This window comes from Salarias fasciatus, chromosome 9 (genome assembly GCF_902148845.1).
Source record: "Salarias fasciatus chromosome 9, fSalaFa1.1, whole genome shotgun sequence".
Taxonomy (NCBI): domain Eukaryota; kingdom Metazoa; phylum Chordata; class Actinopteri; order Blenniiformes; family Blenniidae; genus Salarias; species Salarias fasciatus.
This window is the reverse complement of record NC_043753.1, coordinates 24,302,772-24,320,733: the sequence shown is the minus strand read 5'-3', so window position 1 is coordinate 24,320,733 and position 17,962 is coordinate 24,302,772. Positions and strand designations below refer to the sequence as shown.

The 17,962-nt window shown below is 47.1% G+C and overlaps 1 protein-coding gene and 1 non-coding gene across 4 annotated transcripts in view; one reads left to right on the top strand and one right to left on the bottom strand.

Annotated features, from left to right (window-relative positions):
• The window catches only part of LOC115394289 (partitioning defective 3 homolog), a 274,828-nt gene extending 270,197 nt beyond the window's left edge, over positions 1–4,631 (bottom strand). For 2 of the 3 annotated variants that reach the window (XM_030099573.1, XM_030099574.1), the window contains exon 1: positions 3,549–4,630. In XM_030099573.1, the coding sequence (XP_029955433.1) occupies positions 3,549–3,668 (120 nt within the window). In that variant the 5' untranslated portion in view covers positions 3,669–4,630. Of the gene's footprint in view, positions 1–3,548 lie in introns of all 3 variants that reach the window. The other variant, XM_030099575.1, reaches the window with a different exon arrangement.
• A 1,548-nt stretch (positions 4,632–6,179) lies between these two features.
• Positions 6,180–6,251, top strand: trnaw-cca (transfer RNA tryptophan (anticodon CCA)). Its single transcript has one exon. It is a non-coding gene; the product is annotated as a tRNA-Trp (tRNA).
• Positions 6,252–17,962: the final 11,711 nt, after the last annotated feature.

The window sequence follows — 17,962 nt, the reverse complement described above, 5'->3', positions numbered from 1 at the left end:
GGCTCAGAGTGGTTCCTCAAAGCTGCCCTCTTCTAGCCCTCCATCAGCGCGCTCACTCTCACCACGGCGTTCGACGACGCGGAGACGTAAACATGTTTTTACCGCCCTCCGTGGAGAATTACAGGCCGGGCCCCTGTAATTTGGTCCCTGTTTGTTCTATTATTGCTGCAGATTTCTGAGCTCTGCGTGTTCCACCTGAAGTGAAGCAGACCACTGCTCAGCGCTCAGGAGGCCGCGGCGGGTGGAGGTCTTTCTGGATGCCTGGGCAAGCTTTAACTCGTGACTTCTGGAGCAGCAGGTGTTCGATAATTCAATCAGAGGCTGGCAGGAAGTCATTCTACTGGAAAGAGGTGTGAGGACCAGAGAAAGAACTAAAGATTACAGGAAGAGAATCTCTGGACGCCCCCCCTCCTGCTTGACCACAGATGAACTGCAGACCTCAGTTAGCATCAGTCACTTCGCATCCCTGTCTTCCCCGCTCGGCTCACACTCGGTGACTGATCGTCTCCAACGAGCTCCCATAATCCGAGAGCTCCGCTCTGTTGCATAACCAGCGAGTGGAGTGAGCTAATATGCAGCGACAGCGCTTCGGAGGCGCTCTCTCTCGCTCGCCGCTGTGCATTTCTGCGTTGCTGCACAGCTGCACCAGCACGGGCTCATGTAAGGTCGTACCTGACGGCACATGTGGCTTTAAAGCGCCCTGAAACTCACAGCTCCTGCACACAGGAGCACATGACCCTGTCTGGAAACTCAACCACAGACAGAACCGACGCGTCCTTCCATCAGTGAACCAGCAGCAGCTCTCCAAGCTCGTCTGACAAAAACCTGATGAAAGGTGGAATCTTTCTGAGCATCTTCCTCAGTTCTGGTCTGAAGGTTCTTGCATAATGGAGCTATGAAAGTTTCATTATGACAGGGTGTGTGTGTGTGTGTGTGTCTGTGTGTGTGTAGCTCTTTTCTTCACGTTCGTCTGTTTCCCAGCGTGTGTTTTCTTAACAACTTCCTCTCCGCCTTCACAGCTAATATTCAGGATGTCGTGTGTTTTTACCAAAACACAGGCGCGAAGCCGCACAAACAGCGCGGTGCGTTCAGGCACCCTGCGGTTTGGAGCAGACGTTTTCCCAGCCAGGCCTGGAATCACGAGGAAAAGGTTCTGAAATCACTTCTAACATCAGGTTTTCTAGACCTTGAACTGAATTGTCAGTGATGCTACTTTGCGAAATATGAACATGTGAAATATTTAATGGCTTATGTCGTGTAATAAAGATTTGTCTTTCTCTCTTTTTGAAATTCAGGAGCCACCAGGACCAAACTGGCTCCATTTGAGTCGGGAATGTAGAACTAGAACACACTTCTGTCTCTTGGCGGAATTTTGCATTTTATTTTATTCCAGCTTGTGGAATAAAAGAGCTTTAGGAGTATGAAAAGCGTCTTCCAAGGCCTCATGTCAGTCACCAACATGAAAGTAGCATCGATAGTGAGAAAAGCCTTTCCTCCAGTGTGAACGACCTCAGCACAGCCATCCCAGCTCTGCTGTCCAGAGCCGACACAGTCATGGTTAAGTAAGCTGATCGGCATCCTCACCGCCCATCAAAGATAAATAAGTGGCTCGTGGAATCAGAGGCCGGAGGACGGCGGCGGGCGAAGTGAGGAGCACGGTCCTGTTTTCCCAGGAGCCTCTCTGCACATCTGGGCTTCGCTGCACTCTGGATGGGAGTCGTGACATGTCAGCATTTTTGGAATTTTTAAGAGAAAAAAAATGGTAATTACATGTTTTAAAAGTTGAGTAACTGTGGGAAGGCAGAAAAAAACAAATAGACAGAAATGCAGCCTCTGAAAGATTCATGAAGCTTCACTTCATGAGCCAGCTGAGGGTTTGACCACAGACACGCTTCCCATCGTGTCCGCCATCTTCACATGGCTCCTGCTGCAAAACGTCACTGAGCAGGATCAGGTGAAACCCACAGGAGGATGAATCCGTGCCTCAGACCTTCTGGACTTCCTCCAGCTCTTTTGGCATTTTGGATTCCGCTTCCTGCCAGCAGTTAAATATACCTGGGAGAGGATCCGCCCACGTCGCACAGAAATATGTGCTGATATTCACCGTGCACAGCTTCCCCTCCTCGCCTGAACCGTATGAATTAAAAATGTCGGAATTCAAAACCGAGGCCTCGAATTGAAACATCTGCACGGCGCGTGACGGTGTGAGGCTGGTAGAGGGTGAACCGTCCCGTGGCCCGAAGGTCCCGTCAGCCGGTGGATTCTGAGGCCCAGAGGGAGACACACACACACACACACACACGTCTACATTTACACCGCGGCTGCAGGGATCAATGGGCTCGTCGCCGCCGTTCTGCTGAATCCAGGAAAAGCTGGAAGCTGCTGAGCAGACGAGTCGACGTCTGAGGAGGACGAGCTGCTCAGAGGCCGGGAGGTTCCATGACTCCAGCCTTTAGGACTGACGTCCGTTTCTTACCACACAAGCAGGTAATCCTGCACCTTTAGCAGGAAATGAGTCTTTATTTTTCTTCTGGGCTGTTTATTTTTCTTTTGGATTTATCTAAGGTGAGCTCTCCAAGAGGAGCGGTTGGAAACTCCTCATTCCCTGCATGCAGTGAGAGGTGGCGGCTGCACGTTTTAAACTACTGAACCTTCTCACTTCAGTATGAGCTGCATGTTTTTAGTGATTTTATTTGCTCTTGAACAAAATTAAGCAGCATAATTTTGGTGAAAGCTGCAGGGAGCCACTGGAGAGTCTCATTTCCACACTGATGTTCCAGTTGTGCACCAAATGGCACAAAGCGGGGAAAATCACAGTCACTGACCGCCGCAGCAGAACCAAGACCTGAATGCCTTCACTGAGTCATTCCCTGGGCCTCGGAGCCCAGACACGAGGAACCCGCTGCAGGGAAAAGCGATCAGGGTCCCTCCTCTGGTCTGGCACCAGGCGCTCCATCCTGGATGACCTGCAGCAGTGAAGCCGCTCTCTGAACACATGTGGACGAGTTTCACTGCTCTTTCCTGCGTTCAGAGCACAAGACAGGCAGACAGAACCAGTAGAAGTTGAGTTCACTTTAAATTCCTGCTTAAATAAGCGGACTAAAGGACATGGAGTGAACTTTCCTCGTGGATCAGCTGTCACTGCGCCCTCACGCGCTGCAGGTGGAGGTGTTCCGCCATGATTTGGACCTGATGCTGAGGATTCACGTTCCCAGCTGACAGTGATCCTATACGCGCACGGTGCGCTGCAGCGCTGGCACAAACACGCGCTCATGCATGCGCATCTGGACCTGACGCCGGACTCCTGGAGCTCCGGCCGCTCCACCGACTCCAGATCAGCTGGTCTCTTCTTTGGGGAGAAGCAGGAGACCTGGGCAGGCTGGCCCCCCAGCAGGGGTCCCGGGGGGTCTGGTCTGACCGCCCCCCCCCTCTCCCCACCCTCTGCCAGCGTGTGCCCGGTCTCTCCCGGGGAGAGCGCCATGTTGAGGAGCCGCTCCTGGCGCGCGGTCGGCCGGGAAGGCTGCGGAAGGACGCGGCGCGGGTCTTACCTTGGCGATGGCCTTTTTGTACCTCATGGCCGCCTTCTCCACCAGGCTGTGGACTTTTATATTCCCATCCCCGCACGGAACGACCACGCGGGTCCTCCCGAAGCACACCGTCACTTTCATTCCGCCGCGCCGCGTTAATTCCACAGAGGAAAAAGACGCGCAAAAAGCAGCAGAACCATCCCGGCCATGAGGGAAAAACGCTCAAAAACACGCAGAAATCCACAAATCCTCCGCAGATTAGTCCCGGGGCTCCCGTCGCTGTCGGCCTGTGTCTTTGTGTCCTCGGGAGGAGCGGAGGACGGGCTGGGTGGCGTCCTCCTCCCCTGCGCCGCCTTGACTCACTCACAGAAAGTTCCCAGCAGAAAGCGAGCGCGAGCAGCGACGCGCCGCTGGACGGCTGACAGGCGGCGCGCACACATGTCGGAGCAGGCAGGAGGAATGTTTCCCACAGCGGGGAGGCTCCGTGCGGGGCCGCCAGCCGCTCTCACCCGCGGCGCTGCGCCTCCGTCAGCCTCCATCAGGGGGAAAGTTGCGTAACTCCTGAGTTTGCAGGTATCTGAGGAGGGCTGAGTGTCAGAGATGGAGAAGAAAACCCCCTCTAACTGTAAAGTGGTGCATAGTGGATGGCACTCATGCCTCACGAAGAGAAGAGCCCTGGTTCCACCCTGTTTGAATTCTTCCTACAGGAAGAAGTTGATCTTCAGAGAAAAGAAGATGTTCTCAGGTTCATCAAGTGAATTCCTCTCATTCAGCACTTCCCCACTGTTACATTAACCCCCTTTAGATTCAGTGTTTTGCTCAAGGACACTGCAGCAGCCACACAAATAGGGAATTGAGCCTGCAGTCCTCCAGTCAAGCCGGTCCCACCCTGGTTGCTTTGGGAAAAGTGTGCATGTTCTCCCTGTGCACGGGTTTGCTCTGGCCTTCCTGCACGGTGCATTGAGCTGAGGTGAGTCTGGTGACGGCCTGCAGCGGGACACACAGTCCGTCCCTCTCCGCCTACAGGCCCCTGGATGGACTCCAGCCGCTGACACCCGGCCGACGGAGGGACTGATTGCTGCTTTATTGACGTCTGTCGGCCATTGAGAACCAAGCGGAGGCTCCTGGGATCTTCAGTGTGTTGACGCTCGCTGGTCGTGTGATGACTGCAGGGAAACAATGAAATAATTATCTTCACTACAGCTGATGTTTTTGACAGATTTATTTCTGTGATTTTTAAAACTGTTAATATCTTCTGGCAGATAATTAAGGAGCGTTAAATCTCTTTAATATCAAACATGAAGTAATGAAAACTGCAACCATCATCTCAGCACAGATCACAGTGTAAATGGAACTGAGACACCGAGATGAAGGATTTCTCACACACATTAAAGTGTGATGTGCAGTTATTGCACTATATTAATGTGGTGTGTGTGTGTATAAATTATTGACCTGCAGAGAAGGATGGGGGATCAGCCCGAGGCTGGACGTAAAGTGCGTGACCCAATTCAGGGATAAAAGCTGCAACCTTTTCTGTGGAGCTTCTCTCTCTGCAGCTCTTTATCATCGAATGAGTCCAAATGAGTGAGCATGAAGGAGAGGAGAGCAGAGCAGCGGCGCCGGACTCTGCTGTCACACGACACACTGTCTGCTGATCACCTTTCCCTCTGCTAAACAGCTGCTGATTGGCAGAGGATCGATGATTAAAACAGACCAATCAGAGTGCAAATCAAAGTTTGAATCATTAAGAAGTCAATGTCTGGGTTGTACAGTAGTGGTTAGCACTCTCCCCACTCAGTAAGAAGATCTTGGGTTCAGGTCTGCCCCAGGCGGAGTTTGCATGTTCCTTGTGTGTGTGTGTGTGTGTGTGTGCAGGGGGCTTCATCCAGTGATTCTGAAGTGAAGGTGTGCCCTCCTCTTGATACTGGTCAGCTGTGATCATTACTGCACAATCCTGAACCGGATATGGATGAAACAGTCGAGACGACAGATTTTACTTCTTAACCTGGCAGTATTCAACCTAAAACTCACATAAAATGTCGTCATGCTGACAAACAAGACAAAAAATCAACTCTTTCACACACAGAAGTGACAATTTCTGCACATAAATGTCTTTTTTTTCTTCATGCAGCTTTTAAACTTATTGTATTTCATTTTCCGTAATTAAACATCCCGTCAGGTTTATCTGTATTCTGATCTGTCTGTTTCTTTACAACATTCCAAATAGAAAAAAAAAAATACAGTCTTAGTTTTTGTCTTCTGAAGAGACCTGAAAATAAGAATGTTTTATTTTGTCTTTTGTCCAGATGGCGCTGTTCACACTATGAAAATCACTTGTATTTGTTGATTATTGAAGCTGGAAAACATCCACATTCCTCCTCCACACACTTCCAGACATGTGGTGTGTGTGTGTGTGTGTGTGTGTTGCTCCAGCACGGCCCCTCGGCTGGTCCAGGTCACTCCTGTCACCTCCCTCCATCACCCTCCCCTCCGACGTGGAATCTGCTGCACCTGCTTCACTATGAACTCCTGACCTCTAGGGTCCACGGCGGGGTGGAAGACGGAGGACCGGCATTGGTACCTCCGACAGTCAATAAAGTTTAAACACTGTGCAGTGAAGTTAGAGTACAAACCAGTACACAGCTCCAGTGTGACCTTGTGGCGCAATGGTAGCGCGTCTGACTCCAGATCAGAAGGCTGCGTGTTCAAATCACGTCAGGGTCAAACGTTTACTGTCCCTCATCACACTGACGACTGAGATCATCAGATGACTGGAGTCATGCAGCTTCAGAAAACTCTCTGCTGGGTCCAGAGCCTCCTGAGCTCACCAGGCCCTACAGGACTCCTCTTCCAGCTTCACAGGTCCTTGAACGCAGCACAGCTCCAGGTTTCCTCTGGATCTGAACTCCTCTCATCAGCTGAATGGCTCCCCCTGCAGGCCGCAGGATGTTCTTCTGATGGGGCTTTGTTGGCTCACTGAACATGTTACATGTGGAAAAAACAAACAACCAAAAAACCAGATTTGTACAGACATGACCAAAACACTGTTTATTTAAATTCCAGGTTTTATTTAAGACAAACTGAATCAATTCCATCACTGTGCAGATTCCACATCTCGTTCTCTGTACCACACTGATGATGATCTGAGAATGTTTCTACCTCCTTTTCTCAGGTTTCACATGTTTTTTAATGAAACTTTACTCATTTTAGTTTGATCCTAGTTGATATTCTTTGTGCATCTTTCTAATTGTTTGTTGTAATTTATCAGTAAATTTCACACCATTGTACATCTCACATGATCCCAACATGATTTTAAATCAACTGAAACTAACCCAGTGATCCACATTAGAAAGAGTAAAGATGTTAATTCAGTGTTTCACTCTTCATTCTCAAGCTGAAGTAGATCTGTGGATGGAGACAAAATGACTGGATGATGTGTTTCTGTTAATGGGTTCAATTTCTGAATCTGAATCATCCTGAACCTGTAACGTAATTAAATCTAAATTCAGAATGTTTCATTATGTGTCATTTCCACTCACCTCCTGGAAGCAAGAGATGGCAAAAAACTTGCTCTCTGCAAAGAAAAAGACAGATGTTGGTTTCATAAAAGGTCTTTTTCTGCTACAGTCCAGTGGGACCTTGTGGTGCAATCAGGAGGCAAAGCCAAGAAGAAGAAGTGGTCCAAGGGAAAGGTGAGGGATAAGCTCAAGAAGCTGGTCCTCTTCGACAAGGCCACCTACGGCAAGTTGTACAAAGAAGTTCTGCTCTGACTCCAGAGCAGAAGGCTGGGTGTTTAAGTCACGTCAGGGTCAGGCGACTGTTGATGAGAGTGTCATGGAAAATGGCTTCAAAGATAATTTCCAACAACCTGCAGGATGCCGGAGAACTTCTCACTCATGGTGAAGTTTGTGGTTCCTTCCCAGAGAAAGATTCTTTAATGCCTAAAGAGTAAATAAACATGTAAAAAAAACCATACCTCATGCTGCGTTTCCATCTTCTATACCCTTCACTCTGCTCAGTCCCAGACACAATGTAGTGTTCTTCAAGAGGAAGAAGCATTTTTACCTGAGACAGAAAATAAACAGCTTAAAACACGTCTGACTGAGCAGTTACAGTAGAAACTATTACACCAATACGGACCTTGTGGCGCAATGGTAGCGCGTCAAATACATTCCCTCATACGGAGACAGAAGTGCACTTTTCAGTTTTTGCAAAAATCAAAAGACAAACTCAAAACGCAAACTGGGTGTTCTTGAAAGACTCAGGGAGAAAATGAAGATAAAAAGGTAAAATAAAGAAAGTGAAGAGGAGCCACAAACCTCTGAACTGCTTTCCAGACTAAAGTTAACAACACGCACTACTGAGACAGGCTGGATGCACAAAGTAAAAATGAAACTAAACAGGTTAGAGCCAAACAAGGAGGGAACCAGAAAGGCTGTTTTGGACATCAAGACTGGATTTAATGAGATCCTGAAAGAGGGGAAGAGTCTTTTTTTTCTCACTAAGTATTTCAAGTAAAGGCCATGAATCAGACTTTACAGCCTTTATCTCCGTGATGCAACAGATCTTTCTGCTGTAAATCCCCCAGTCGTCACAGATCAGCCGGCGCTCTCAGAGATCCACCATATTTCAGAGGGAAACATCACGGATTATAATTCTGACCCTGAAACTACATTTGGCCCACAAACAGATGCTGGGGCTGAGTTTGATCAAGATGACTCACTAATTGATCATCCTGAATCACCTGACCATGCAACTTTACCCAGAATTATTACGATACGTGCAAATTGCTTCAGTGACACGATTGAAGCATTTTCTGGCTCTCAGATTCTGACCGGACCACTGGAAATTAGGCGATGACTACCAGATGATTCTGAGGAGGCTGGCAGTGGGTCAGGGCTCCTCAGAGATGATTTTAGTGCAGTTTGGCAGGAGTTCTATGACCGCTGCACACTCGGGACAACATTGAAAGTCCATTCATCACACACGATTTGAAGGCCGACACGTGGAAAGCCATTGGCAGAATTTTTTTGAGAGGATACCGTGACTGCCACGACCTTCTCATTAAACCAACAACTAAGAAAGTGTCGAAGCTGTTGAAATTCCCAGCAGACATGACCGCAAAGCCAAAAGAGGTCGAACATCATCTCCGACGGTGTGTTAGGGAACTGGATGAAGCAAAACTGGCAAAAAATTCTAAGATTCTGTTCAGGGTCCAATTTAATTGTGTCAGACAGTATCATTACTGATTTCATAGTCATGTCTGATTTCACACGACGTCCAGTTGGACGAACATGTGGAACGTTGCTACAGCTAGCAGAGTGCTGTGATCATTTCCCAGACTTTCGTGCTGAATTCAGTGAAATCCTTGACAGCAGTGTCTGGGTGACGGACAGACTGCTTCCTAGCAAACAGTTGAAAACGATGCTCACAAAAAACTAAAGCAATCATTTTATTTACTATGAAAGTTTTATTAGCAGAGTTTGTTTTCCGACATTCATATATCATGTGAGGGAATAATAAATTACAAATGCCGGATGTTCTGACTTTGTGCCAAGTTCAATGTAAAATGCTACAGCACATGTAGTCAGCTGTTTTCAGGATCTTTATGTCAGGCTGATTCATTTAATTCCTTCTGTGTTTATGACAAAATCTGACTCAGTTGACACACAAAGTGGAATTATTCTTGTCTTCTGATGTCCTGTATTCAGGAAGTAACAAAAAAAAAAAGTCCTATAAATTGTTAAATGTTCGATGTGAGAGAGTTTCCCTTTTAAATACCTGTCCAGCGCTATGTTATATATTTCTTCATATGCTGAGCAATTTACAGTGACACTAAATGCTGGTCCTCACAACTTCATCAAGCTCGTCCTGCATTAAAATAAAAAAATAGACACAGCTTTGATACTTTATACATACGAGATATGCATATAATAATAAAATATACATAAAAATGTATGTGAAATAATTTTTGTTGTTGCAGGAATGTCAGTGTTAGTTCAAGGTTATTTAGTTTACAAATTGTTGGATAATCTTACTGAACTGAACTGAAAAGACATCGTTCATAATGAATTAAAAGAATCACATTAGAGGGATGCCTCGTTACCTTCCCTCGCTCTTAATGTTTTAATCCCTATTAACAGACATTATCACTGATCCAAGTGTGTTTACAGGTCCAGCCCCTTGCAGTGCTGCAGCCCTGTCTGTAATTCCCAGATCTGAGAGGCTGTCTGATGTGAGTCAATAGGCTCAATAGCATCTGGTGTGTCTGGGTATTGTATCTCGTGATACAGCATATCCCCTCTGAACTGCGCCCAGATGCAGCCATCGGTAGCCTTGCTTGTGTCCATTACCGGCTGTTTCAGCGTGCACGAATGAGGCCAGCTCTTCCAAGCATGTGTGGTTTATCCTTCTGAACAGTCGCAGTTTTTTGAAAGTCTCTTCAAAGTTCTAACACTCATCACTGCGGCATGTCTGTGGGATAAAAGAGAAAGTACCGTATTGGCCCGAATATAAGACGACTCTGAATATAACACGACCCCTATTTTTCAAATATCATTTTGTGAAAATAAAAATACCTTTAAGACAATAAGGTTACTCATGAGAGAACTTATTATTGTACACTTATTTAAACTCACAAACTCACAACAGAGATAATATTTCACGTGATTTAAGATTAAAAGAAATATTGCTGCAGTATTAAATAAAAATATATTCTCTTTCTCAAAAAAAGCAACAATAAGCTACAATTAAGAACCTCAAAGATAATGATGTAAATAACTTTATAACCATCAAATTCAAGTTCTGTTCAGCTTCATGAACATTAATAATTCAGCCTCCGTGAATGTTGGGTTCAGTTTGGCCTGCAGAGAACAGTTCTTCAGAAAGAAAGCAGGAGATTTCAGCTGATCTGAGCTTTTATTACTTTCTCCTGAAGACACTGTAAAACTGAAACACACCAGATATACACAGAAGTGAACAAATACACAAGATGTATCACAACATACATCACTGTCTAAAGACAGAACAAGTCAGTATTTAAAATCAAAGCCGCTAGCTCAATGCTAACTAATAATGGAAACCCCATTAACATGCTAACGGAAATAGCATCTCCGTTGAAACTTCAAAACAAACTGACAAACTCACAAGTTTCACCTCCATCCTGAACATCAACTAAGTATACTCGAGTGCTTACAGGCAGATATTTTTGATGCGCTGTTTGAAATGAACCTTAGAAAAACACACAGCAGCCACACTGCTCAGTCTTCTTCTCACACTGCTGTCGGCTGACACTCTGTCCAGCTCACTAGCTCCCCCTAACGGCGCGGCTGAGTCACTGCATGCAATCAGAGGCAGTGCAGGTCACCGGGACTTTGGCTCCATCTGGTCCTCGATTATAACACGACCCCATTTTTGAGAATACCATTCCTGGAAAAAAATATCGTCTTATATTCGGGCCAATACGGTATTTCTTTATGACTAAAGCCGAGTCCAAAAGGTCGACTTTATTCTCGACATCCTATTTCAACTTTATTCTCAACATTTCGACTTTGTCCTCAAAGTTCATGATGACATTTTTTTATTTTTTATTTACCCCTTCTATTTTTTTTCTCATGAGTGGCCCTAATGCTCTTCTGTATTAAGGAAATTTCAAGGTAGAGCACGAAAGTGAGGCAGCGCTGGATAAAGAGGAGGTGATGGTCACATTTTATGTAGTTTTGTTTCTTTTGAAGGTGTCAAGTCTGTAAATTATGAAGATGAGCACTTTGTTGTTGGGTCAAAAACATGTTAAAACATTTCCTGCAAAAAAGAAAGCCAACAATTAAATAATATATCTCTGCATATTTTTGTGCAGGATCAACTGAGGATGAGGCAGCCACAGACAAGCCACTGTTGGACTGCAGACCAGGATATCCCTCAGATCCGTTTCTTTTTAAAGATGAGACTCTGAGCTCAGCAGAAGTCAGAGCCCTTGTTCAACACGGTCATGCTAACCTGGGTTAAAGGATAACTTTTGAGATTTTTTGACAAATTCACACAACGAAAAATTCAAAATACACTGGTACAAAAACACAAGTGGCAAGGTCAGTACTGATAGACACTGGCTGGTGTATTCTCCTCCTTCTGGCAAGATGTTTTGTTTTTGTTGTTGGCTTTTTGTAGAGAAAGACCACCAAACCATCTGGTCTGACCCCAACAAGGGCTTTGATGCGTACCACAAAGGAATGGACAGGACAAAGCACCACGAAGAGTTAGCAGCAGGGCAGAGAAGAAAGACCTTCTTCATTACTGAATATCACATTACTCAGGATAAAACTGTCATTGCAGGACTCGTGTAGGCAGAACGACTGGCCACTGAGAAAATCAGGAGGGTACTAAAAATGCTTTGAGTTCATTTTCATGCTCAATTTTTGGAACACTGTGTTGGGAAAAACATATTCTCTGTCAAACTACCATCAGAAAGAATCAATTGATTTAAAAGCTGCAATTGCGCAAACTGACAGCTGTGCCACTGCTTCGAGAGGTTTAATATCTGAAGAGGTCTTTCATAATATTGAGGAAGGAACAAGCAAAAGAATGTGACACATGCAGAGATTCTTGTCCATGAATATTCTGCTTTTAGAGATGTTTTCAAAGGCACGTTCCCTGACGGAGCAGGGGTTTTCACTGCCCAGACTCTACCCTTTATGATTGCAAATGACTTGCACGGAGCTTATCCTAACCTTGAAACATGATACAGGATCTATCTCACTGTTCCAATCAGCAGTGCACAGGCAGAGCGCACCGTCAGTCGCCGTCAACTGATCAAAACCTATCTGCGCTCAAAAATGAGTGAGTCTCGCCTCTCAAGCCTGGCATTACTTCTCACTGAGAGAGATGTCTGAGAAGACTAACTTTGACAAGGTTGTTGATTCATTTGCAAGAATGAAAAAAGAAAAACAGCTCTGGTGGCAGTAATGAGAGGTTGTATTCAGTATTTCACATTTTTTTTATTTTATAGTTTATGGGAATGTAATTGGACCTTAAATTATTGTATTGTAATTTTATTATTTATTTTTAGAGATTTATTTTTATTTTTAAGAGAAATTGACACCTCCGTTCTGCAGGACAGATATCCGGGACTGTTTCTCCCAGTGCCTTGCAACCACGACGAAGGGTGAAATACAGCACGGACTTCATTTACTTTGCGCCTCCCTTGTATTCCTGCAGCGTAAACAGGCCCAAATACTGTCGAATCATCAGTCGCACCAGTAACAGTGCAAGGAGTGAGCTCCGGTCTGACACGATACCCAGCGAAGCAACTGAGCATAAAGACGGGAGAAATGGCTCCAGGTGACGTGAAGTTTACGTTCAGGCTCCAGAAAACTATGGCGGCCTTAATCGGAAACATTGTCTATTCTGATGGAAGACCTTAAATGGTACATGACCTCTGGCAATAACCCTGAATAGGCGGGAGTTTGTGGTTGAACGGAGCAGACAAGACACCACGAAAACCTGTGCTTGGATTCTGAACATTACGGAGCGTGATATCAGAAAAAAACAAGCGAGTGCAGAACATACGTCACACACACCGGGGAACTGATGAGGCAGTTGTAAATGTATTTTATTTAACCTTTATTCATACAGGTGGGCTCCACTGAGACCCAGGGTCTCCTTTTCAAGAGGCACCTGTCAGTAGCAGCAAACAAAACCCTAAGGTTCTACTCTCTACTCGCCAAGGTTCAGATCTTGAAGAACTCGATTCAGTGTTTTTCCAGTAGGCTTCGCAGTAAATAATGTCAGAGAAACCTACCGTATTTTCGTCACTATAAGGCTCACTGGATTAATAGGCGCACAGTCAATGAATGGCTTTTATCCAAAAAAAAATTCATACATGGGGCGCACCACATTCTAAGGCGCATAGGATGTATAGAATAGTATGAGCGAAATACATATTGGCAGTCTAGGTGGTTACATTCTCGGGTGAAATGTGTGAGTAAAGCGACATATCAGAGCCAGTCTGACTGAGGATCGCTCCTCTTCACGATGTGCAGCTCAGAGCGACCACGACTGGTCGAACTCGCTTTGTCACCGGGGTTCAGCCAGCTGTGGTCTCCTGAGTGAAGCGCCCCACCGACAGCTCAGCCGCTCCCGGCGTCCCGGCGGGTGGGCTGCCGGGCGGGGGCTGGCCGTTCTCAGGGTCGCAGCGTGCAGGCTGCCGCCCGGCGTCCAGCCGCTTCCCACGTCGGCCGGCTGTCCCGCTGCGTGCCGTGCTCCGCGGTTGGGAGAGTGGAGAATATGCTGTTCTGTTTAAACAAGCTAGCTTAGCAGTTTAGCAAGCAGGGGTTGTTTGCTCATGTGATCAGGGTGATTACCGTAATGCCCACAAAAAAGGCGCATTGAATTATAAGGCGCTCTGTTGGATTTTGAGAAAATTACAGGCTTTTATGTGCGCCTTATAGTGCGTAAAATACGGCACATGTTGATGATGAAACAGTTGCCAGTGAAGGAATTTCACAGAAGAAAGAAGCAAAAAAGCAAAAACATCCCAAGGATCTGATCCAAAATATAGAAAACCATTTTTTATTGAATGAATTCACTGATTTTAACCAGCTGACTGTGATCTACCGTGATCATAAGAAGCACCAAAAACGCATGGGATCAAATTTAGCCCCATATCACGACTTTAAAAGCACCAAGTTATTTACCTTTGCAAATTTCATTAAGCTGCTCAGCAAGTGACAAATTTAAAGACGTGCTTTTATTGTGGTAGCAGTGTCGTCGAGGTTGGAGGGCGGGCCCACTCCCCGTCTGATCGGGCTCCTGCGATCGCAGTGAGTGCCGACTGTTCAGATTAGATTCGATCGCTGTTTGCTCTGCATTAGCCTGCCTTTACTTCTTTCTTTTTCATTATTTATTTTACACCACAACGCTGGAAAAAAATCAAAATGCAATAATCCATATTTACTTTTTCTGACGTGTGTGTGTGTGTGTGTGTGTGTGTGTGTGTGTGTGTGTGTGTGAGAGATAGAGAGAGACGGCTTCAGGGTTTCCCTTTGTCTCCCCTGCTCTCCCTGAACAGCCGAGCCAGACGCTGCCTCCTCTGCTCAGCGTTACCTGCGCCGCGTGTTCAGGCTGTTATGTTCACTTCAATGAATCAGCAGAAATCCAGACAGAAGGTCAGTGAAGAGCAGAGCAGAGATGTCTCTGTGGAGGAACATCTCCGAGTGTCGACACTGGAACCTCTGTTGAAAAGCTGATGGCTGTGAGGCGAATCACTGTGGGTGTGGGGGGAGATACAGAGTGTGAAGCAGCTTCACATCATCGTCCTGCCGCCCAGGAACCAACACCTGAGGCGCCGGGGTCCCGTCTGTGTGTTTGGGATCTGCAACATAAAGAAAAACACGACTTTCTCAACATGTATGAAGCAAGATGCTAATAAGAACGTCTGTTTAGCATTTGACTTGATTCCTGTTGTGGAGAACACAGTCCGGTCTTACCTTTAGCTCTGCTGCCGCTTTTTCGGGCTTTCTTTTTCCCCTAAAAACAGACATGTTATTAGCTCAGTGTTTTTCAGTCGAGCTCATGTGAACATTTGTGAGTTAAGCATGATCGGAATCCTTACGTAGTTTTCTGCGTTGGACCATCCCGGGTGCTGCTCTCGGTGGAGCCTGGCTGCCACAATGGCCTGTTGGCGATATTTGGACAGCTGTTCTTCTGTTAAGGATTTCCACTGTGGAGAGACGACAACACATTGTCAGCACACACACGGACACACACAGACGAGCCAGCTTCTTAACATGAGTGTGAGACACACTTACTCTCCTTCCCAGCTCGGCGTTCACAACCGCACTCTCTTGCACTCCGATTTCAGCCGCCACGACTGACCTCTGCTCTTTCAGGAAGAGCATGAAGGCGTTGGGCGGCCTCTTGACGTATGGTCTGTCTTCGTCATGCTCGTCCTCACGCTTTCGTTTTCTACAGGCACAAAAAAAAACACAATGATCAGGACACATTAAAAAGCTTCCATGTAATGCTCTTCAGCCAAAAGACAGTTTAGAACCAAAACAGGACAGACTAACTCACCGTGAGCTGGAGGCGTTGGTGGGAGCAGCAGGAGCAGCAGGAGCAGCAGCAGGAGGGGCGGGAGCAGCAGGAACAGCAGCAGGAGGGGCGGGAGCAGCAGCAGCAGCAGGAACAGCAGCAGGAACAGCAGGAACAGCAGCAGGAACAGCAGCAGGAGCAGCAGCAGCAGGGGCGGGAGTAGCAGGAACAGCAGCAGGAGGGGCGGGAGCAGCAGGAGGGGCGGGAGCAGCAGGAACAGCAGCAGGAGCAGCAGCAGGAGGGGCGGGAGCAGCAGGAGGGGCGGGAGCAGCAGGAACAGCAGCAGGAGCAGCAGCAGGAGGGGCGGGAGCAGCAGGAACAGCAGCAGGAGCAGCAGCAGGAGGGGCGGGAGCAGCAGGAACAGCAGCAGGAGCAGCAGCAGGAGGGGCGGGAGCAGCAGGAGGGGCGGGAGCAGCAGGAACAGCAGCAGGAGCAGCAGCAGGAGGGGCGGGAGCAGCAGGAGGGGCGGGAGCAGCAGGAACAGCAGCAGGAGCAGCAGCAGGAGGGGCGGGAGCAGCAGGAACAGCAGCAGGAACAGCAGCAGGAGGGGCGGGAGCAGCAGGAACAGCAGCAGGAGCAGCAGCAGGAGGGGCGGGAGCAGCAGGAGGGGCGGGAGCAGCAGGAACAGCAGCAGGAACAGCAGCAGGAGGGGCGGGAGCAGCAGGAGGGGCGGGAGCAGCAGGAGGGGCGGGAGCAGCAGGAGGGGCGGGAGCAGCAGGAACAGCAGCAGGAACAGCAGCAGGAGGGGCGGGAGCAGCAGCAGCAGCAGGAACAGCAGCAGGAGGGGCGGGAGCAGCAGGAGGAGGGATCATCATGTACACCACCTGGCCGTTCCTGCACAGATAAAACACACACATCAAGAATTAGTGAAAAGTGAGTGAGAACAATAAAAGTGAAGAGACATGTTTGTTTTACTTACGGGAGTGCAACAGGCATCATGCTGCAGTAGAAGTGGCTCCCGGGGACGTAAAAACACTGCAGACAGAAGAGAAGCAGTCAATGAACAACCTGTAACGGACTCATGTGTTCACCAGGTGTAGGGTGAAGATCTCTGAGATAACGACTGATTAAACAGCAGTGAGGAAAGAAGCGCTGCAGTGACGGCTCTACCGCCCCGTCCCTGAATGTCTCACCTGTCCCTGCCTGTAGAGGCCTTCCTGGCTGGAGGAGTGAGACGGCTGGTGGCTGATGGGAGCAGCCATCTGTGGAGTCTGATGCACAAACTCCTGATGAGGTGCTCCCATGTCCGACCTCTCACCGTGCCCTCCACTCTGACCGGGGTCCGGCTGAGGGGGGGCGACAGGTGGGGTGGCTTCAGCCTCCCGCTCGTCCGCAGGTGGAGCGTCCATATCCAGCGCTCCAGCGCAGGGGGAAAATACATCCCTGATCAGACAACACAACAGACAACTTTACCTGAATATTTATTCTGCTATTCTAAAAATACATATACATTTTTTCTTGTAATACTTGCAATTTATTATTTCGTTTCTAGTGATTTTTTTTTTTGTCTTATTCAAGCTTACGTGGTGAGTGGTGGGCGGTGCCTTCGTGCCCTCTGTTGGCTCTCCGCCATTGTAGTCATTGACTCTCCATCCTTCCTCTCCTGTCTACATTAGTGGATCTGGTCTCATTTTCAAAGCTTAATGGAGATAACTCACTGGTGAATTTATTGTCATGGCTCTTCACACTTTCCCTGTCGTTGGAGACTTCATTGTGAGATTATTGTACATTCATCCATCCACCCATCCATCCATCCATCCATCCACCCATCCATCCATCCATCCATCCTCTCGACTCGGCTCCTTCTTCACCACGATGGACTGATACAACATAGATCAGGGTTCTAAAAGGTTTTTAATCCAGGGACCTTTAACAGCGGAGACCATTTTTCCAGGACTCCTCATAATCTTCATGTTCATAAAACGCAATATGCCATTTTTAACCCCAAATGCCAAATGAATTATCTATTTTTTGAATGTTCAGAACTAAATATTTAAGATCTGTGGAGTAGAAATGAACTTAATTAAATTGGAGTCATGTCACTGTTAAAAAGACAACGACAATCTATTCACCAGAGCTGGTATTCTTAATTGTGTGAACATTAAAACTAAAATAGCTGTTATGTGTGTAACAATGTACACCTCAATTATAACCAAATATGTGATTACAAATCAGCACAATTTTCAGATTGTTGTTGGCAAAACAACAGGAAAAAAAAATCCTATAACGCAATCCCTGAAGTCCGTGCTTTCCCATATTTTTTGCAAGGGCAAAGTTCTCCCTTGTGGTCTATCAAGGTCAGCCATCAGCACAAAAGGATAAGAAGACTTTTCTGAAGTGGACCAGCTTCA